Here is a 22,500-nt window from a genome sequence, read left to right on the forward strand (position 1 = left end):
GCAGTTTGTCTTTCAGGGATGATAGTTCTGCTGCTTGCTGGGCCAACAATGCCCCCAGACAGTCGTCACTCTTGCTGCACAGACACACACACAGTGGGCAGGTTGTTGGAATGTTGGTAAGGCAACGCAACACACACATAATTATGTTATTATCTGCCGAAATGATTAACAGCAAACATCAGAGACTTTGATCAAACCTGGCATCTTTAACGGGGCAGTGCAGGGGTCATAGGGGTCACAGCATTGGTGAAGCAACGATTTGTCTCTTTGTCGCAGATTACAATATAAACAGTCAAAAGCAACGTTCTCACAGATGCCGTCACATACCTTTAGTGTTGCTAGCTAAACGAAACTTTGAGCGGTTTTTCAGTTCGAATCTGCTGCCAAAATGTAATTGACATATTCCCATAAAAACGTTATGGGGCTCAACGCTGTGTGCGGTATGCCAAAATGGATCCACATACCTTTACAATGTTCTTACGTAATAGCACACGTTGTCTTGACATAAAGAAGCCAAAACAATAAAGCATTCTCCCTCTTGTCGAGCCTAATACACTTTCATGTAGGCTTTTTACTTAATTAGTTCACGTGCAGGACCTGATGTGAGCCTGATCGAGGGCCACGCTTTCCTGCCTGGTCAATTCTCAACATTAATTCGCAAAAGATTTGCAGTGTTTGACTCCTTGCATGAAAGTCAATGACACTTGGTAGTTTTTCAAAAGGATAGCTGCCTTAGGCATGACTGAAAGCCCTAGGGGCTCCATGCGCCTTGACGTGACAAAGTCAGTATCTTTAAGGATGTGTCACACTGTTGTTGTGTAATTTATTTGTGTTTTACCCTACTAAATGATTTTGCTATCTTTCTATATTTCATGTCCGATAACATTTAAATCATTTGTATCCAACCAACCATTATAATCAACCAACCATCGTGATCAACCAACCACAGTTCTTACAACACATAAGTAAACAACACCTATACTTGCTTCGAGAAGATAGACGAGAACAAGCGGCATCACATTCTCGCAAATGACAGAAAAAGATTGGTTTATCTATTCTAACATTTATTCTACTGTATTAAAACATTGTTTCCAGTATTTGAGTCATCTTCTTATTCAACACATATCTTTTTATAACAACCTAGAGACAATGCTTATCCTAACTACGAAGAAAACCTCAATAAGAAAATCAAGACATCACATACCTTGCTACCTGTTCTTGGAGCTTCACCACAAATGTCAGGATATAACTTCTTTCAAAGTTCTCATGAAGGTCTGACCCCGAGAACTAACATTCTCTCTCTTTTATACTATGTGTTATGCAAAACTAAAATGTTGGTTGATATTGACGTCACAAGGACGGTAGAAAAATTGCATCAGCTTTGTCCTCATGCGTATTCTGATCAGTGCTACCGAAATCTGGCTGTCACGTAAATCTGTCTTTAACTAACTCAAATTAATGTTACCGTCTTTAACCTAATTCCTATTGTACGTGCTCACGGCAATTACGGTCGATGGTCAAGACCCTCTCGATCGGTTCCTTCTTCACAAAGGAACATCGCTTCTTAAATACTCATTACCATTCCTTGACTGCTATCTTTTCAATTATTCACTGCCTCTATCGTAAATAAATTCTACTGATACTCTCATGCAACTTTCCCTGAGTGCAACGGCAACCTACCCACAAACATAACAAGGAACTTAGTCGATAAATATCGACAGGGGGCCGACAAATGGTTTAAATGGGAAATGTGTGTATATGGGTGTGGGTTTGAAACAAACAAACAAACCAACCCATGTGAACCCCGGGCCGCAGGCCTTCGATGTAGTGATTGAAAAAAAAGGATGTTCTCAAATGGTTCAATTCTCATTTGGTCTGATTCTCAAATGGTACCGGTATACTCCCCTCCCCCCTGGCCGCAGGCCTAGGAGTAAAATTTTATCGACACTGACCTTCTTCCCAGGGGTCATTGACCCAGTTTTAGCTTTGAGAGGTGGTTCGCCCAGAGGCTGTAGAGTATACTGGGGCGGTCTCTTTGATGTCTTGAGAGGAAACTTGGCCAGGGTAGTACATGCACCAGAACTGGTGGACACCAAGGACAAACATGAAATCGAAGCAGTTTGCTTTCAGAGGGAACGGTCGTCAGCAACTCAAACTTCTCTGTTTTCTTTTTTTTTTTTAAATCTGACTTTCTTTGTGGCCCCCTGACTCCGCCCCCCTCCCTCTGTAAGGACCCCCCTCCACAAGGACCGATTTTTGTCAACATTTTAAAGGTCGCTAGAGAGGGGTTCCACTGTATGACCTAACCGCTACTGGCAGACGGCCTCAATCTTCACGCGCAAAGACGAGATTAATAGGTGCTCGGTTTTGGTATTTTGAATTACATTACATTAAACCTTTGTTGGGTTTCATGGTCATGGCAACAGCCATAATAATATTACATGATGTATAATATCATATTTCAGCATATGTGAATTACATGTCATCATACTAAACTGTCATACATTTTTATTCCTACATTATTCTGATTGATCACAACCAAACCTACTATCATTGGACACATCCAAATGCAAGCGCCTGTTCTTGACAATTTCCCTTTGATCTAAATATAAAATCAGTGCAATTTCCTGGGTCGGGCTTTGCCACAGACACTCACGGTTTGGCCTGTAGGTAAAATGTACAATGTATTTTCTGATTTGTGCACAAAAGCTTTTTTTCTTTTTTCTTTTTTTTAACATAACAATGTTTAATGTCACTGTATGTTTAAAAGACCATGGTCATATTTGTAAAAAAAATGTTAAATTAGAAAATAAATAACATTTTGGTTCATGATTTTTCCTACACCTGTGCTAAAAATAAGAAATAAAAATGTCGGGTATATAAGTCACTCAAATACAGCTAGGTATGAATGGCTCGGTTTGAGTTTGTTGCAGTTGACCCTGCACAATGCGACATATCATGTTTTTGTTGAACAATTTTGACGTCACCCCTCCCATAGGGTGACGTATTTCACAACTTCCTGTGTTACACAAACTCTGTGATGACCAATTTTGACGTCACCCCTCCCATAGGGTGACGGATTTCACAACTTTCTACAGATGAACAATTTTGACGTCACCCCTCCCATAGGGTGACGGATGTCACAACTTCCTGTGTACACAAACTGATGACGTATTTCACAACAAAATGGCGCTGCCCATGGTCAACCTCGAAACTATCCGTATAGAATGGGGGCGTCCTCGCCCCCATAATAATCCAATTGCTAACTGTCGCTCTTGTATCCTACTAATGCTCTTATTCAACTTTCCCTCCGCATAACATTAATTAACCTACAAATGTACTAAATAACACCACAAATGTCAGAATATAACTTCTCTTCTATATTTTAACAAATCTTCTCTTTATAATCTATCATTGATAAAATACTATTAAACATCTTTAAACATAAAATTAACCATGTGATAGATTTTACGTGCCGGATATTTCATGCAGTGGACCCTTCCACCTTCTTGTTATCCCGCTTTCAAGATTTTACTTGTTTAGATTAATGTTCATAACCTCCATACATTTCTCCCTATTGTAATACTCGCTCCTTTTTGACTCACTCGAGTAACCAGGAGAGTCGTAGAAATGACGAGTGTTTTGCTGTCCGAAAACCCCCCAACAACTTGAAGTTTATTGAATGATATTGAAGCTAGAGCTTTAAAACTGTGCACACTTCTAAAACTCGATGAGCCCCAGGCATTCCAACTTTCCAACTCAAGTCCGATTCTTCTTCTTCTGCGTTCGTGGGCTGAAACTCCCACGTACACTCGTGTTTTTTGCAGGAGTGGAATTTTACGTGTATGACCGTTTTTTACCCCGCCATTTAGGCAGCCATACGCCGTTTTCGGAGGAAGCATGCTGGGTATTTTCGTGTTTCTATTACCCACCGAACTCTGACATGGATTACAGGATCTTTTTCGTGCGCACTTGGTCTTGTGCTTGCGTGTACACACGGGGGTGTTCGGACACCGAGGAGAGTCTGCACACAAAGTTGACTCTGAGAAATAAATCTCTCGCCGAACGTGGGGACGAACTCACGCTGACAGCGGCCAACTGGATACAAATCGCGCGCTACCGACTGAGCTACATCCCCGCCCTTTAAGTCCGATTGACTCTCTCAATTTTCAAGATGATAGCAGGGTCGAGTTCGAGTCAAAAACGGTAAATAATCGTTTTCTCGATTTTGTTTTAACCCAGAACTTTTAAAATGTCTGATGACCTCCCAACTTCAACCAAGTTTGCCTGACCCTTCTTCAGACGTTTTGAAGCTAGAAATGTAAAACTTCGCACAGCTCCATGATTTGATGACCTCCACAAATGATTCAAGTCCGGTAAATGAGACAGGATTCATTAATTACCTGTCGTAAATGAGATACAAAAAAAGACAGCACAATGAACTGTTTTAGAGATCGCGCGACTCACCCTGTTTGTGATGGAGCCGTCCTTTTCTCCCGTAGCGGCTCTTCCGTCAGTTGTTGCGCATCCTTCCGGACAAGGTGTGTTGGTGATTGCACGCTGATCACCCCAGCAACGGCCAGCAAAAAACAGGACAACAGCAACACGCCCGCCATCTTGACTGCTGCTTGGTCTGGTCTCACTGGTCTTGGTGATGTAGAATCAGGTGATGTTTGCTTTGCTTGGTGAAGTTAGTCGTGGCTCACATTTATAGAACTCTACCCCCAAGCAGATTATATATGAGAGATTCTTCGTTTCAGCCGCATTTTCTGCGCAGAAAGAACTCGGTGAGTATTAGTAAAGTCACACATTTAATTAGAGCTTAACACGGATGTGAGTGATATCAGTGAGAGGCGTTGTGCTTGTGTTTGATTTCCATGGAGATATATACTTATTGTTTCATTCTCTCGTCGATTTTATTTCTCTGAACGAACAGGTTTTATTGAAACATTGCACTTTTTTGTGTCATTCGATTCTGAGGATCACGGCTTGCTGGCGATGTGCAGTAAGATATCACACAGCTTCATCGTGATACGCCTACAGCAACAGTTGTTCATATAACAGATACGTAGGGTGTTCTGGAAGTCCTTAGACTCCAAGCTCCTGGCAATGCCTCATGATATGTACAATGACGTATGCTTACTGCAATCTTTCATTGGCGATGACACAAATGTTCATGTATCTCAAAGTTTCCTCTGCAAAGAAAACAGCTCTCAAAGAACGCTACCCGTCCATGTTTACTTGCCTGTCATGGAGCTAAATAAAAGGGAGTTTACAACAATCATGTATAAGCATTTCTGAAAGGATTGTTATGTTTCTCACACCTACTGCATATTGTGGGAATTTTGGGAGAAGAACGCTCCTTCCAGAACGAGTACTTACAACTGGTACAATGAATTTAAATCGGGTAGACACGTCTTCAAAGATGACACCCGCCCAGACCGACAGTTGAATGCTGTTACTGCAACAAATGTTGCTGCCGTTGAAAAGTTGAATAGAGATAGTGCACGAATCACACACACGGAGGTAAAGGACACATAGATAATTGAATCGGCACCCATCGATGTGATCTGGCACAAGCCTTTACGGGTACACAAGCGTTGCAGACAGTGGGTGCCCGTGATCTCTCTGGTGTACAGAAGGGGGTATGTCTCGAAATGTGCATACAAATATTCTCCAATTGTCACTATAGATAGTGTAAGGATTGTGTGAAGGTTGTCACAGGCGATAGGGACTTGGGTCTATCAATCTGACCCCGGGAAACACATCGATCAGCCGTTTGGATGTTCCTAAACGGTTCCACCCCTATCAACTATTGGTGATCTCGGAACACTGGCAAGAAGAAGGTGGTCCCATTTTGTTTGAAAATAAGGACAAATCGCCTCAATTCTAAATAGGGAGCAGCGTGCTGTTGCGTTAGAGCAGTACATGCATCATTGCCTGCCTGTGGTGTTTAAAGCTTGGCGCCAAACACGGGTACTTGAGGGTTGATGCTACTCCGTTGCAATGTCCCGTTTTACACAGCTTCCAAATCAGTCGAATTTACTAACAGATTAGGATGTTTGCCTGATGTTCCGTTCACTTTATTTTGCTGAATTGGCCCCTTTCGACGTTTTCCTGTTTTTACATTAAAAAAAAAAAGCTCAGAGAAAACCGTTACGAGAGCCCTGATGCTGCTGTCCGAGAGTAAACGAGGGTCATTGAGGGTATTGGCAAAAACACTCGCGCCGACATGTTTAAAAGGTATTTCTACAGAATGTTAAAGTGTGTCGCAGCTCAGGAAGGATCCTTCCAGAAAATGGCGTGGTCAAATTAACGGTGAGCTGTGCGCTAATATGAGATTCTAAGGACTTCCAGAACAGCCCTCGTAGTTTGTGATGAATGACTTTGACACTCCGCAGATCTCCCTCTCTCCTCTCTACCTTACTGAGTTGCTGTTTTTGCTACTTTTGAACGTGCCGAACGAAATTAGAAATTATGGTTAGGCCACATCTGCCAGGACCGATTCATTTCACCAAACTCCAATAAAGTGATACACCTTGACTGAGCAGAGTGTTCTTTTTACATTCAGTCAAGTTTTGACTAAATGTTTTAACATAGAGGGGCAATCGAGACGTGGGTCGTGGTGTATGTGTGTCTGTGTGTGTGTGTGTGTGGGTGTGGGTGTGTGTGTGTGTGTGTGTGTGTGGTGTATGTGTGTGTGTCTGTCTGTCTGTCTGTCTGTGCGTGTGTGTGTGTAGAGCGATTCAGACCAAACTACTGGACCGATCTTTATGAAATTTGACATGGGAGTTCCTGGGAATGATATCCCCGGATGTTTTTTTTTCTTTTTTTCGATAAATACTTTTGATGACGTCATATCCGGCTTTTTGTAAAAGTTGAGGCGGCACTGTCACACCCTCATTTTTCAATCAAATTGATTGACATTTTTGTAAAGCAATCTTTTTTAAAAATTTTCCGTATTGCATTTCAGCTTGGTGGCTTAAAAATCAATTAATGACTTTGGTCATTAAAAATCTGAAAATTGTAATTTTTTTTTATATATAAAACAATCCAAATTTACGTTCATCTTATTGTACATCATTTCCTGATTCCAAAAAAATATAAATATGTTATATTTGGATTAAAAACAAGCTCTGAAAATTAAAAATATAAAAATTATGATCAAAATTAAATTTCCGAAATCGATTTAAAAGCAATTTCATCTTATTCCTTGTCGGTTCCTGATTCCAAAAACATATAAATATGATATGTTTGGATTAAAAACACGCTCAGAAAGTTAAAACGAAGAGAGGTACAGAAAAGCGTGCTATGCAGCACAGCGAAACCACTACCGCGCTGAACAGGCTCGTCAGTTTCACTCCGTTATGGCGGCGGACTACGGTCATTGTGAAAAAATGCAGAGCGTTCAGTTTCTTTCTGTGAGTTCCACAGCTTGACTAAAATTAATGTTGTAATTTCGCCTTACGCGACTTGTTAATGAATAAAATTCGTCGCAGATTGACACTGTGTCACAATTCTTCCCAAAGCTGGGTCAAGATTTACCATTGTTTTTACGCTTAATTCGACTTGCACTACCAACATCAGGAACTGATAGTTTAAAGACATACAACACCAAATGACACTAAAAAATCAAATAGTTAAAAAAGAACACTCTGCACTTGAAACAGTCAGGGTGTTGATTAATGTTGGACACACACACACACACACACACACACACACACACGCACGCACACACACACACGCACACGCACGCACGTGCGTGCGTGGCACGCACACACACACACACACACACACACACACACACACACACACACACACACGCACGCACGCACGCACACATGTTAACCCGTGATTTGTAAAAATGTAAAAATATTTTACAAATCACGTCGAACTTAAAACCGCGATTTGTAAAAATGTAAAAATGGAAAAATATCGCATTCCACAAAGTAATGCATGCCTTTTATTATTATTATTTTTCTTGTTTAGAGCCTCTAAGCTGAGTGGTGGGGGTGGTTTTAGTCCCACATCCCATTTTGGTGCAATCCCATTTTGCCGCCGTCCCATTTTTTGCCCCATCCCATTTTCGCGACATTTCACAAGTCAAGCGTCATTTTACTAACATGTCATAACAATAGCGCGACATCCCATTTTGACACCATATCCCATTTGGCCGCCATGCCGTTTCACCGCATTCCATTTCGCCCCCATCCCATTGTCGCGACATTTCACAAGCCAAGCGTCATTTTACTACCGTGTCATAACAATAGCGCGACATCCCATTTTGACACCATCCCATTTGGCCGCCATCCCATTTTGTATTTATTCTTCTTGCCAAGCCTCACTATATGTTGCAGTTCCACTTTTTACCTTGTGTTTTAGATACAATATCTAAGAACACACCAAAGTTATATTCAATACTTTACAACAGTCATGCTTCAAATCAATCTCGCAAAACACTGATGATTTAGATTAATGAATAAATTTATTGGTTGGTAATATTTCCGGATTCTTTAACAAACTATTTCTATTTTAGATCTAACGAATTTGCGTTCATAGTTAATTGTTCTTGCATTGACAGCTAGTTTAGGTCGAACTGGACTTATCTCAACTGGGCTGGTTAGTTATAAAGTCCGAATGTCCTGATGGAAGCCTGGATTCACATGATGACCATAGTATTGACGAACTTGATGCAGATCACTTGATGATGATGATGATTAGTAGATAAACTCCTTTTGCTCCTCGCTGGTGGATCACACTGGTGGCGTAGCTTGGTTAGTTCACCCTTATCCCAGCGGATCCTAGACGCTCGAACCCCTGGATCAAAGGTAATACTTGTTATTAACAACGGTATCCTAGGATCAAGGTTAATTTTGATTTCTTGCCCTATCTTCATGTCGGGCAGTTCGCAGACAAACCAAGCATGGTTACTGAATAAAATACTAGATCTATATGCCGAACTAACTTGCAGCATGTACGTTTATGATTAACTTCATTAAACATTCTAAAACAAATATCATATGCGAATAGATGTGAGTGTATAATAGCTGTTCCTTCATTGATGGACGCTCGATATTACAACGACACCTTACCTCTTGATGCTCCTTTCCGGACACTACTCTACGAGTCTGTGCGGCTGCGGGTTACATCTCAGGCCTTGGGATGGTAGGTTACGTGCCGGCGGCTTTTCATCGGTGGTTACACAGGATTCTTGTTCCCCACTTGTAGCCTCTCAGTACCCGGCAAATAGAGTGACCGTAATGGTTAGCGGTTCACGTTTCCTTCCTCCAAATAACTGTTTTCATCCCACGATGCAACTCCATGAGTTACGTAAATTCGCATATTAATGACGCAGTAATGACGTTGATCCAACATGTAGATTCTCATACTAGTGACGTCATTACTTCGTCTCCAAGGTCTCGTAGACTCTTACCCTAATGGTGCAACAAAATATTTCAGTCTCGGCTAAACAAGAATTGTTTGGAGTTGAGTCGTAACATAACCCCGGGGGGTGGACAAGCGAAATCTTATTTCGTTTCCGTTTATACGACTCAATATACAATACAATACAATACAATATACAATATGCATATACAATTGTTTCCACATTTTGGAGTAGATCCGCATGAGCCTGTCGCGGCCAGTTTGGCCTCACTACTCCAACGGGGTGGACAAATTTTCCTTCTGGACTCTGAAACTCAGTTGATGCGACTCAAATAGTCGGCACCTAGGTTGTCCTTTCCTGGCATCTTCACCCATCGAAACTGGCCTCGTGACGTCACAAACGCGGTTTTGTCTCTGTCTTCCTCGACAATGGGTATTCCCCAGTAGCCACGCGTGAGATCTAGCTTGGAGAAGTACTTGGCTTTTCCTAAGCTTTGGAATAAATGTTGAACGTCGGTGATGGGTTCCCCATCGAACACCGTGACATCATTCAACCCACGGAGGTCCGCGCAAAAGCGGTACTTTCCTTCTTCTTTCTTTTTGACGAGAACAATGGGTGAATTGTAAGCTGAGTTGGCGGGTTCGATGACTCCTAGCTTCAACATCTCTTCGACTTCATTCTCCACCATCTTCACATACGCATGTGGAATGGGGCGTGGTCTTATATAGACCGGTTTCTTGTCTGTGACCTCGATTCGACACGTAGTCAGATTCGTGGTGAGTGGTACGTCGGTCAGATTATCTAGTCTGTCCGCGCAGATCTGTCTCGCTTCAGTTCGCTGTGACTGAGTGAGTTTCTCTGAAAAGTGCACGTGGTCTAAACCTTCTGTGCGCTTTGTCTCAAATGTTGGGATAGTCCTCTGACTGTCCAACCTGAAGATGTCGTCGTTAGTGGTTTCGTCCTCCTCTACCACTACTGAGACGATCACTTCTTCTTCTTCTTCTTCTACTACTGCAACCGGAATTGTTCCATCGGTGACAGGTTGCTCACGTTCGACGTAAGACTTGAGGAGGTTGACATGGAATACTTTTTCCTTCCTCCTTACTTGGACTTTGTAGTCGAAATCATTCAACTTCTCTAACACTTCAAATGGACCTTGCCAAGTGAGTTCCAGTTTGTTTGTTTTCAATGGCTTGAGAATCAGGACTTTCTCTCCTGGTTTTAGCGACCTTGGTTTGGCTTTACGATCGTAATATTGAGCAGATCGCACTGAGGCTTTTTTCAGGTTCTCTCGAGCGAGCAAACAGGTCTCTTCGATCCTCTCACGAAGGTTCACTACATATTCCGCAGTGGTTTTGACCTCATCTGAGACGCTCTCATCTGTCCAAATCTGTCTCAAGAGTTGCATTGGTCCTCTGACAGTACGCCCGAACAACAGTTCGAATGGCGAGAAACCTAAACTCTCTTGAGGAGTCTCGCGGTATGCGAACAGTAATGCAGAGATGAACGTGTCCCATGCTTTGGGCTGTTCTATGCACATCTTTTTGAGCATGTTCTTTAACGTGCCATTCATTCTCTCGCACAAACCATTTCCAGCTGGATGAAATACCGCAGAGGTTTTCCTTTTGATGCGGAGGAGTTCAGTGACTTCCTGCATCAGAGTGCCTGTGAACTGGCTCCCGTTATCAGTCAGTATTTCACTTGGGATACCGAGTCTAGTCCAAAAATCCCACAAAGCATCGGCTACTGTCTCGGCGTGAATGTCCTTCAACGCGACAGCTTCAGGGTAGCGGGTGGCAAAGTCAACCATGACGAGGATGTACCGTTTTTTGTTCTCGGACATAGGAAGAATAGGCCCGATGATATCGACTGCTACTCTTCTGAAAGCAGTCTCGAACACTGGCATCTTGCCCAATGGGACCTTCTTCGTAAGGTGTTTTGGCGCGGATCGCTGGCAAGCGTCACATGACAAGCAGTAGCGGCGGATCTCAACACCACAGCATGGCCACCAAAATTCGCGTCTAATCCTTTCGGCGGTACGACGCTGACCTTGGTGTCCTGCCATTGGATGATCATGGCCGAATGCGAGCACCTTACTACGGAACGATTTGGGAAGAATAACCTTCAAAGACTCCTCTCCTTTCCGATTGAACGTCGACTGGTACAAGATACCATTCTTTTCCACGACCCTCATGTGGCCTCTCTCTTCTCCGGTAGCAGCTTGTTTCCTGATGCTGTCTAACGAAGGATCTGTCTTCTGAGCCTCGCGTAAGTCCTTTGGAGTAAACATATCCGATGTTGGCTCCCGGCTACTTGGCTTACTCGCAGATTTGTCTCTATCATTGTCCAATTTGGACTGTGCTCTGGTATCTACGGCCCCAGCTACTGTCTCAGCGCTGTCGTGATACCAGGCAGGTTCTCTGACAGGGAAAATCGGTGTTTTCCTCCTGTCGTTCTGAGTTCCATGGAACTCCCCTATGAGCACCGGCATTATGGGATCTGCCATAACCACGACTTCTGTCTCTCCGCAGAAGAAGGGCGAATCCACATGAATGATCGCGGTCTCACAGTACCGGACTTTACTTTTGTCCGCTAACGTGGTCCTCTTTCTCTGACCAGTCATTTTGTCGGCCGGCACAAGATGTGCGGCCACCACAATCGAGCTACAGCCCGAGTCTCTCAGGGCGGTCACTCGTTTGCCGTTGACTTTGACGTCAACTAGATCCGAAAACTTTTTTGTGGTGCAGTCTCGACACAATTTATCTAACGGGGATTTTTTTCCCTGTGTTTCGCGTCGGACATCTTCAACCGTCACAGCTCCGGCGGTGTTGCCTTTTTTCCGTAAGGGACAATCGCTCGAACGGTGTAGACCTACGCGACAATAGAAGCATAGTCCTGCTTCTCGGAGTTTTTCGCGTTCCGCCGGTGTCAAAGAAGATCTTTTACCTTGTTGAGGTGATGGTTTATGATCCTTCTCAAAACGTTTCGTTCCGTCCTGAGGAGTTCGCGTTGGTGTCGGCCTCAATTTATTTTGGCTTCTGTTCAGCTCATAATCGGACGCGAGTTTTCCCATCTCCTTGGCATTGATCGGGTTCCGGTCTTTGACATGCACGGCGAGATCAGAAGGCATTGACTGCAAGGACTGCTCTCGCAGGATCAAATCGGTTAATCCTTTGACAGTTTTCTCGCACGGATCAAGCTCGATCCACTTGGTTAGGTACCGATCGAGTCTAGTGATGTGTTCTTTGTAAGTTTCCGCGGGATTACGTCTAGTATTGCGGAATTTCATGCGATATTGCTCAGCGGTGAGCTGGAATCCTTCAAATAACGCGCTCTTCACCTTTTCATAGTCGTCAACATCCTCATCGTCCATTTTGGACACGATGGTACGGGCCTTACCTTTCAAGAAGTATATCAGCCGGGAGGCTTTCTTTGATTCGTCCAAATTCATATCTCTGGCATAGTGTTCAAACTGTTTGAGCCAGGATTCAACGTCATCCTTGTCATCAAGGTAAGGGATTTTGGGAATGAAACGGGGATCATGGTCATGTGAGGGTTGGGAAGGATGAGCTGCGTTTTCATTCGTGTTCATCTGAACCTCGCTCTGAATGCGCAGCTCTTCTATCCTAAAGAGTCTGTCTCTCTCATTCTCTTTGAATTGGCGCTCATCTTTTCGCTCTTGAGCTGCTCGCTCATGTTCACGCTCTTGAGCTTCTTTATCCCTCTCCCCTTGGACGAATGACTGTAGTTCCTTTCCCTCCAAACCAAACTCTTTCCCCATGGTGATCAATTCCTTGATCGAACTGACGCTGGGACTTGATGGAACGGTCTGCTCGACCTGTCCGTTCACAGGCTGAGCGGCGTGGCCGTCATCACCTAGATTGGTGATATCAATCAGATTTGCTCCTTCTGTATATTCTGGGTCTATGCCCACGGTTGACGAGAATCTGGTGTAGTGCTGATGATGTCTGGTATCAGCCATTTTAGGTAATCCCTCAAAATACAAAACTTTGGTACATCCACTCTTGGTGGTACTCTAATATGGAAGACTCTTACCCGCAGGTATTGTTCAACCTTTCAACACTGGTACAAACAATGTTACACGCGCACGTGATTTTTCCTACACCTGTCCTTCGTCTCTATCTTGAACCGAAACGACTAACTAGGACTTAGTGGTGTGTCGCTGAGTAAGTTGCCTTACAAAGCCTTATGTGATGACGACCTTCAGTCTGTCAACACACCCACAGAAGTTTTCCCCACTATTAACTATCAACCCGCGGGTTATAGATAACTAATAATGTGAAGCACAACTTAAATAAGCAACACGTTTTAAATGTTACTCCGACTAGAGTTATAATTTAATCTGAACTTAAATTAAGGTCCTAGTACTATCGAGCGTCCATCCTGGTTGGAATTATAACACACTCACCGTTTTGATCAGAACTTGAGAGTATAATTCGAACCGACAGTTAGTTAGTAAACTGCCAATTTCCCGTGAAGTTGTCGAACATCAATTCTATGTCTTACCTTATGACTATGATACTGTTCGACGAACTAGATGGAAATCCTTCCACGAATTAATTTAGCAAAAACGCTGTTCGTGAACAACAGCGATCGCGAAGATTCTTTGGGCAGAATGTACCCAAATCAAACACGGAGTTATTTAAAATTTCTTCTTACAGAAATAATTTAAATATTCTACTTACCACCGTCTGGTCTGTATATGAGTGAATCCGACATGAAGCAGGAAATGATTTTGAATTTTGAAGAAAGAAAAAATGAAGAAAGATTTTTCCAGAAAATATTCTAATTTCCGTCGCTTCACGGATAATTTGACTAACTAATTTATGGGGTAAACCAGTTGTCAATGCAAGTTTTTCTTAGGTACGAACACGAGTTCAGTATAGATCCCGGACGAGCCCCCATTGTTGCAGTTCCACTTTTTACCTTGTGTTTTAGATACAATATCTAAGAACACACCAAAGTTATATTCAATACTTTACAACAGTCATGCTTCAAATCAATCTCGTAAAACACTGATGATTTAGATTAATGAATAAATTTATTGGTTGGTAATATTTCCGGATTCTTTAACAAACTATTTCTATTTTAGATCTAACGAATTTGCGTTCATAGTTAATTGTTCTTGCATTGACAGCTAGTTTAGGTCGAACTGGACTTATCTCAACTGGGCTGGTTAGTTATAAAGTCCGAATGTCCTGATGGAAGCCTGGATTCACATGATGACCATAGTATTGACGAACTTGATGCAGATCACTTGATGATGATGATGATTAGTAGATAAACTCCTTTTGCTCCTCGCTGGTGGATCACACTGGTGGCGTAGCTTGGTTAGTTCACCCTTATCCCAGCGGATCCTAGACGCTCGAACCCCTGGATCAAAGGTAATACTTGTTATTAACAACGGTATCCTAGGATCAAGGTTAATTTTGATTTCTTGCCCTATCTTCATGTCGGGCAGTTCGCAGACAAACCAAGCATGGTTACTGAATAAAATACTAGATCTATATGCCGAACTAACTTGCAGCATGTACGTTTATGATTAACTTCATTAAACATTCTAAAACAAATATCATATGCGAATAGATGTGAGTGTATAATAGCTGTTCCTTCATTGATGGACGCTCGATATTACAACGACACCTTACCTCTTGATGCTCCTTTCCGGACACTACTCTACGAGTCTGTGCGGCTGCGGGTTACATCTCAGGCCTTGGGATGGTAGGTTACGTGCCGGCGGCTTTTCATCGGTGGTTACACAGGATTCTTGTTCCCCACTTGTAGCCTCTCAGTACCCGGCAAATAGAGTGACCGTAATGGTTAGCGGTTCACGTTTCCTTCCTCCGAATAACTGTTTTCATCCCACGATGCAACTCCATGAGTTACGTAAATTCGCATATTAATGACGCAGTAATGACGTTGATCCAACATGTAGATTCTCATACTAGTGACGTCATTACTTCGTCTCCAAGGTCTCGTAGACTCTTACCCTAATGGTGCAACAAAATATTTCAGTCTCGGCTAAACAAGAATTGTTTGGAGTTGAGTCGTAACACTATACAGTGGTCGCCGGTTAATATGACCGCGGTTAATATGACCAGCCGCGTATTATGACCAATTTTACCCGGTCCGGAATTGTCCTTCTTTGTTATGTATTAGAAAAAGCCGCTTAATATGACCACAACGCCGCTTAATATGGCCACATTGTTTCGAGAAAATGGCAACAAGTTCACTCGGGGGGAAAAAATACATACGATTTTTTGAAAAAGGCAAAAAGGCGTGCGATATTTTCTTTCTTTTTCGTGAATGAAACTAAAGTGATCAGTGATCAGTGCTCAGTGATCTCTAATGTCGCGATCATTATTCTCTCTCTGTTTTTCCCCCGAGACTGAGCGTCATAAAAAAGGCAAAAAAGCGTGCGATCTTTTCATTATTTCCCGTGAATAAATCTAAAGTGATCACGAACATTATTCTCTCTCTTTTTGGCAAACAGAGCACGAGCCAACCAATCTTTCAGTCTGATTCAAGAGGAAACAATGTCGAAACGAAAACGCCAAGATCGTACAGCCGAGGAAAAGCTAGAACTTATTGACAAATTTAAAGCTCTACCATCCTGTAGTATGCGTGAGAGTGCTGCACAGTTGGGCGTCAACAGAGGATTTTTGACAAACATTCTCAAGAATGAAGACAGCGTGAGGAAGGAGTGCGCAACGCAGAATTCACCGCAACGAAAGCGCCTACGACATGGAAAAGACAAAGATGTGGAAGATGGTCTTTTTCAGTGGTTCCAGAAGATGAGAGCAAAGAACGCGCCAATTCATGGACCGTTGTTGTGTACAAAAGCAGAAGAATCGGCAACGGCTCTCGGACACACTGAATTCAAACCAACCGATGGATGGTTTTCTCGTTGGAAAGTTTGCAACGGCTTGACATTTCATTAACTTCACGGTGAAGCCCAAGACGCCGATGTTGATGCTGCTAAGACATGGAAAGACGACGTCCTTCCCAATCTGCTCGCAGATTATGCCCCATCGGAAATTTACAATGCTGATGAAACCGGAATTTACTTCAGAGCTTTGCCGGACAGCACATACGTCTCGAACAGACACATTTTCTTACAATTATTAATTACAAAAAAATGTTTCGTTTTGCGATTTTTTTTTAGTCGTTTTCTCTAACATCGGTTAATATGACCAGCCGCTTATTATGACCATTTTATCCCGGTCCCAAAGTGGTCATATTAACCGGCGACCACTGTACTACTATATTGCGTTATTCAACTAGGAAGACATTCCGTTTACGCCAAATCCCAATTTTGCCACAATCCAAAATGTCGCGAAATAGGGATGGCGGCGAAATGGGCTAACGGCGAAACGGGATTGCGACAAAATGGAATGTGGCGCTAGTGGTATGACACGGTGGTAAAATGACACTTGGCCTGTGAAATGTCGCGAAAATGGGATGGGGGTAAAATGGGATAACGGCGAAACGGGATTGTGCCAAAATGGGATGTGGAGCTAATGGTACATAACATGGTGGTAAAATGACACTTGGCCTGTAAAATGTCGCGAAAATGGGATGGGGGCGAAATGGGCTAACGGCGAAACGGGATTGCGCAAAAATGGGATGTGGAGCTAATGGTACATGATATGGTGGTAAAATGACACTTGGCCTGAGAAATGTCGCCAAAATGGGATGGGGGCGAATTGGGATAACGGCTAAACGGGACTAATAGATTCCTTGACTTTGGGGTAGTGCGACTCTGTCACTGCTAGCTTTCCACTGTGAGGAAGCGACCGGAATTTCCCAACGATGGGACATCCTAGTAATGAAAAAAAAAAATGAAAAAAAAATCTTAAAATTAACAGAGTCGCGCTACCCCAAAAGTCAAGGGATTTCGTTTTTGTCCCTTGACTTTAGAGATGACAAGAAAATATCGGGCGCAAAAACGTGATTTGTAAAAATTGTTACAAATCACGGGGCGCGCCCCGCGATTTGTAACAATTTTTTACAAATCGCGAGGCGCGCCCCGCGATTTGTAAAAATGTTTACATTTTTACAAATCACGGGTTAACAACACACACACACACACACACACTCTATACAGTGAGCACTGCGCATGCAGTAACAAAGTAATTAATCACCTACCTTTTGTTATATGAACAACTGTTGCTGTGATCTAATCACGGTAATGAAGCCGTGTTCTGTTACTGGAGCTACACCATCGCCTCTATCTTTTAATAAAGCGTGTTCGTTCACGGAGGGGTGGAGGGGGGGGGGGAGGAGGGGGTCGATACGAGAATGAAAATATGAGTATATATCTCCGTGTAAATCCCATGCATCATGCCTCTCACTAAAATCGGCAATTAGCCCTCAAAATCGTGCGATTAAAGATATCGTCTGTTCCGCATTCACGATCATGCTTGGTATCGCCAGATATCAGTACAAGATCTCACAAGAAATAACGGCACCCCTCATTTCATTTCATTTTCATTACTTTCTTGTCCTATTACTGTCCGTGTGTGTGTGGCGTGGACGAGGGGGGGGGGAGGGGGCAGTTTTATGGGGGCATAGTAACTGTACATGCAAAAAGTTACTTTGCTGATGTTTGCAGCTGTAAATTAAGGCACCGTCCTGACTGTTAAGATGTCAGAGCAGCCATGACTTTTACATGTGATACAGACAATCCGGCCACTTAATTGGACACATATCTTGCGCAGATATGCTTTTTTCATGAAGTAATTGTGCAGATAGATGTCAAGAAACCAACGCTGACAGTGGACAACAATCATCAGAGTGTTCAAGTTTGGTGTGTGTCCAAGTCTTATTACATGTCAAAGCTTCGCCTGATCTGAAACGATCTGAGTAAAATATCGTTTACACTGTGCCATGTATGTCTTCAGTGGCAGCAATGATTAAAGTTCCAAGACATCAATTCAAAAACAAAAAGACTGCAAACGTTCCAAAATTCAGAAAAACAAAAGGTATGTTATTGGAACGTGTAACTATTGACAAAACAATACGTTATACTGATTACCAGATCTGCGACACGGCAATATTGAGTACATGTTTTGGTAACTTGCTTCTACAGCTAACTGTTGTACCCCCCGCGGTTTAGGGGGAAGAATTTACCCGATGCTCCCCAGCATGTCGTAAGAGGCGACTAACGGATTCTGTTTCTCCTTTTACCCTTGTTAAGTGTTTCTTGTATAGAATATAGTCAATGTTTGTAAAGATTTTAGTCAAGCAGTATGTAAGAAATGTTAAGTCCTTTGTACTGGAACTTGCATTCTCCCAGTAAGGTAATACATTGTACTACGTTGCAGGGACCTATATATATTAGATAATACAGGTCTATGTACGTTGCAAGCCCCTGGAGCAATTTTTTGATTAGTGCTTTTGTGAACAAGAAACAATTGACAAGTGGCTCTATCCCATCTCCCCCCTTTCCCCGTCGCGATATAACCTTCGTGGTTGAAAACGACGTTAAACACCAAATAAAGAACTAACTGTTGTACGGCCCATGCTGGCTGACATGTATCTAAACTCTGAGGAGGGAGTGTATGACGGCTTACTAGTGCCAAAACCTATAGTTACTAGGGTTACCATTTTCACGTAATTACTAATTTTCATTTTTGCCTCGTTTTCGGTCACAGTAGTCGGACTTTAAGAGTCCGCACTGAGAGGCTTCAACGTCCGGCAAACATCACTCTCACACTATTTCTGAAATATCTTTTAATAGAAGGCTTTATCGAGCAAGTTATCCGACGGGAAGATGCATGTCACAGTTTTCTGCAATAGCGCTTTCCTTAACGTTGTTTTGGGTATCTTAGAAAAGAATAATCGACCCCGAAAACTTTCGAATCGAAGCAGTTCGTAGCAGACGGACTTTTTCATCGGCTGTGGTCTCACACTTTCACAGATATATTTCAATAGAGTCATTCCTTATTCGACAAGTTGTCGGGCAGACAGCCGTACCTCATATTTGTTTCCACTACCACACTCATAAATTTGCTTTGTAGTGTATTAGTGAAGGACAATCGATCCGAAAATGTTCGAACCGAGAGAGGAAAAATGGCGACCGGCCGGACATGTGCTAAAGGTCCGACCACAAGCAGACGGATCTCTTCGGTCGAGACTCACACACTTTCACAAATATCTTTCGATAGAATTCGTTATTCAACAAGTTGTCGGACAGACAGTTGTATGTCACGGTTATCTACACATGCGCTCAGCTCTTATTGTTAATTTGCATCGGATTAAAGAACTATGGACCAGAACAGTTTCGAATCCAAGGATGTTTCCCTCTGGCCGGTGTAACAGTCGTGCATGCGCATTCAGCCCATACAGTCACGAGGCACATGAAAAGTAGTGATTAACGCGTGAAAATTACTAATTTTTAGTTTTGGTGCTAGTAAGCCGTCAGGAAGCGAGCCAAAACTGAAAATTAGACATTAACACTTGAAAAATAGTTATTAGCACGTGAAAATTAGTAATTAACACGTGAAAATTACTCATTTTCACGTCATAATTGTAATTTTTTCGTGAAAATTAGTAACTTCCACGAGTTAATTACTAATTTTTAGTTTTGGCGCTAGTAAGCCGTCATAGGAGTGGCCACTGTGCACTCACCCAGACCCCTCCAGGATCACACGTTGCTGGTATTCTCAGGAAAAGTGGGACACGCTGAACACGACTAGAGCTGTCACCATGAACTTTACACTGACCCATCCCCTCCACTATCACACGTTGCTGGTATTCTCAGGAAAAGTGGAACATGCTGACTGCGACTAGAGCTGTCACCATGAACTCTGCTGGATCACTACACTGTTGACAATACAATATAATTATGACAACTTTGAAAAAATTTCAGTTGATGTTATATATCTAGGTATGCATTGTCTTTAACTTTTAGAATTTGAAGATCACAAAGAGCATTTTACTTTACTAACGTACCACGCACCATTGACACATAACATCAGAAAATGAACAACAATTACCGTCAAAGAGCCAAAAGGCCCATTCAGTTTAGAGACATCCTGCTTGTTGCCGCGCGGGCAGAGAAAATGTTTCCTCTTTATCTTCTCCGCGCTGGCAGCAAAACCCCTCACGTGTAGGTGTTTTCAGGCAGGCCAGACACAGGTTGTCCAGGAGGTGCATTGAGACTACTTTACCATTGCGGATCTCTCGTCTTTGACACACAGAAACACAGACAGACAGAATCAGACTCCATTGTTTAGCTACTATAATACAATTAAATTCAAAGCTCAGATGACATTGGCTATCTAGCTTCCTTTGAAAAAGAAATGTTGGGGGGGGGGGGGGGTAGGGCTGGACGCTCCTACTCCTAGCCTACTTGGTGCTTTGCTTACGCCAAAACGACTAATGAACTCAATACATGTATTGATAACTTTGCATTTCACTTGTCGAAATTATCATCAATTGAAACAATTAACCAATCGCTTCTCGTTATCGATTAAAAAGTGTCATACGTTACACATGTTTTAATCGATAAAGCAGCAAAGCGATTGTTTCAAATATTTGATGGATAAAAAATGTCGACCAGTGAAATATAAAGTTGTCGATAAATTGTATTGAGTTGATGGGCCTTTTGACGTTCCATAATATTCAGATAGGAATTTGGTTAAGGGGGTCAAATGACCAACAATGTATTCCTTCCAGACTTGAATCCTCAAAGAGACATCTAAATCCTTTTATCTATGTATTTGAAAACTGGTGAAATAAATTGGTTCTGGCAGATGTGGCTTAACTCTAAGTCTACCCGCGGTCATCACGTTCAAAGGTAGCCAAAACAGCAACTCAGTATTGGTATCGAGGACGGAGGGGTAGGGTAGTGAGGAGAGAGGGGGTCTATACAGTCAGGTCTCCGCAGTGTCAAAGTCATTCATCACCAACTTGTTGTTATTATGACCCACTGTTGCTGTAGACGTATCACGATCAAGCTGTGTGATATCTCTCTGAATCGAATTACACAAACCGGTGCAATGTTTTAATAAAGCTGTTCGTTCAGAGGACAAAAATCGACGAATGAATGGAACAATAAGTAGGTATCTCAATGTCAATCAAACGCAAGCATACCGCCTCCCACTAATATCACTCGCATCCGTGTTAAGCTCTAATAAAATGTGTGACTTTAATAACTCTCACCGACTTAAAAAAAAAAAAAAACTCTCACCGAGTTCTTTCTTTCTTTCTTTCTGTTCTACTACGTGGTCACTGTGTGAGGAAGTCTTCCTTGTCCTCCCAACATCAATGAGAAGTCCCGCAGTGGGGCACTGCGGTTATGAAATTAAAAGCCCCTCCTGTTTTTGGAACTGCAGGAGCTTTCTAGTTTGCTGTTAGGTAGATTTTTGGTTCCTCTTTCCTGTCATGCTCTCTTTTTCTTCATGAATTCTTTTCTTTTTTCTGCCTTCTTGCTCATTCACCTGTATTTTTTCCAAAAATCTCTTCTCTTGCCGCTTGTCTCGCGATTCATGTATAGTTTAATCTGTTAGTGTTCTGATGTAAGTCCAGCAGTAGATAGGTTAAGCCTATTTTAACATACTGGAAACTGGTAATCTTCCAGTAGGTATTAATTTAGTTTTACTAAAGCCTGCTGGGACACAAGTAATGGGTTAGTGCATTTGTAAACAGGAATCGCTTGACAAGTGGCCCCCTTCATCCCCCCCTTCCTCGTCCTGATATGGCTCTGCGTAGTCGGCTGGACGTTAAGCAACAAATAAACAAACAAACAAACAAACAAACAAAATCAATGAGAAGGTCGTCACTTGTGTCGTCTGCTCCAAGTAGCACGTTCTTATGTCAGAGCATATAATTATTAAAAGCAAGCCCTAAACAGCAACCAAATGTTCAAGTCTCAGTGTCTAATTGTTCCCTTCCGAGGTTGTAAATAATGTTGTGTACGACCCTCGGCAAACATACCTCTTTCTCTGTCTCTCTCTGTCTTTCCGTTTCTGTCTTTCTGTCTTTCCGTCACTGTCTTTCTGTCTTTGTATCTGTCTCTGTCTCTGTCTCTCTCTTTCTATCTCTCTCTCTCTCTCTCTCTCTCAAAAAAAACCATACAGCTTCAAAAA

General features: G+C 42.5%; 4 protein-coding genes across 7 annotated transcripts in view; 3 read left to right on the forward strand and 1 right to left on the reverse strand.

Annotated features, from left to right (window-relative positions):
• Positions 1–4,921, reverse strand: part of LOC138949032 (uncharacterized) — an 11,473-nt gene extending 6,552 nt beyond the window's left edge. Inside the window, exons 1-2 of the mRNA XM_070320744.1 lie at positions 4,468–4,921; positions 1–74 (exon numbers count right to left, since the gene is read on the reverse strand). The exon at positions 1–74 is cut by the window's left edge and continues 80 nt beyond it. Of these exons, the coding sequence (XP_070176845.1) occupies positions 1–74; positions 4,468–4,616 (223 nt within the window). The 5' untranslated portion in view covers positions 4,617–4,921. The remainder of the gene's footprint in view (positions 75–4,467) is intronic.
• Positions 1–22,500, forward strand: part of LOC138949026 (uncharacterized) — a 116,682-nt gene that overhangs the window by 62,181 nt on the left and 32,001 nt on the right. The gene's annotated exons all lie outside the window — the stretch shown is intronic.
• LOC138949033 (uncharacterized) overlaps positions 1–22,500 on the forward strand; it is a 127,065-nt gene that overhangs the window by 54,045 nt on the left and 50,520 nt on the right. The gene's annotated exons all lie outside the window — the stretch shown is intronic.
• The window catches only part of LOC138949027 (uncharacterized), a 117,982-nt gene that overhangs the window by 19,188 nt on the left and 76,294 nt on the right, over positions 1–22,500 (forward strand). The gene's annotated exons all lie outside the window — the stretch shown is intronic.

Source organism: Littorina saxatilis, linkage group LG15 (assembly GCF_037325665.1).
Source record: "Littorina saxatilis isolate snail1 linkage group LG15, US_GU_Lsax_2.0, whole genome shotgun sequence".
Taxonomy (NCBI): Eukaryota; Metazoa; Mollusca; class Gastropoda; order Littorinimorpha; family Littorinidae; genus Littorina; species Littorina saxatilis.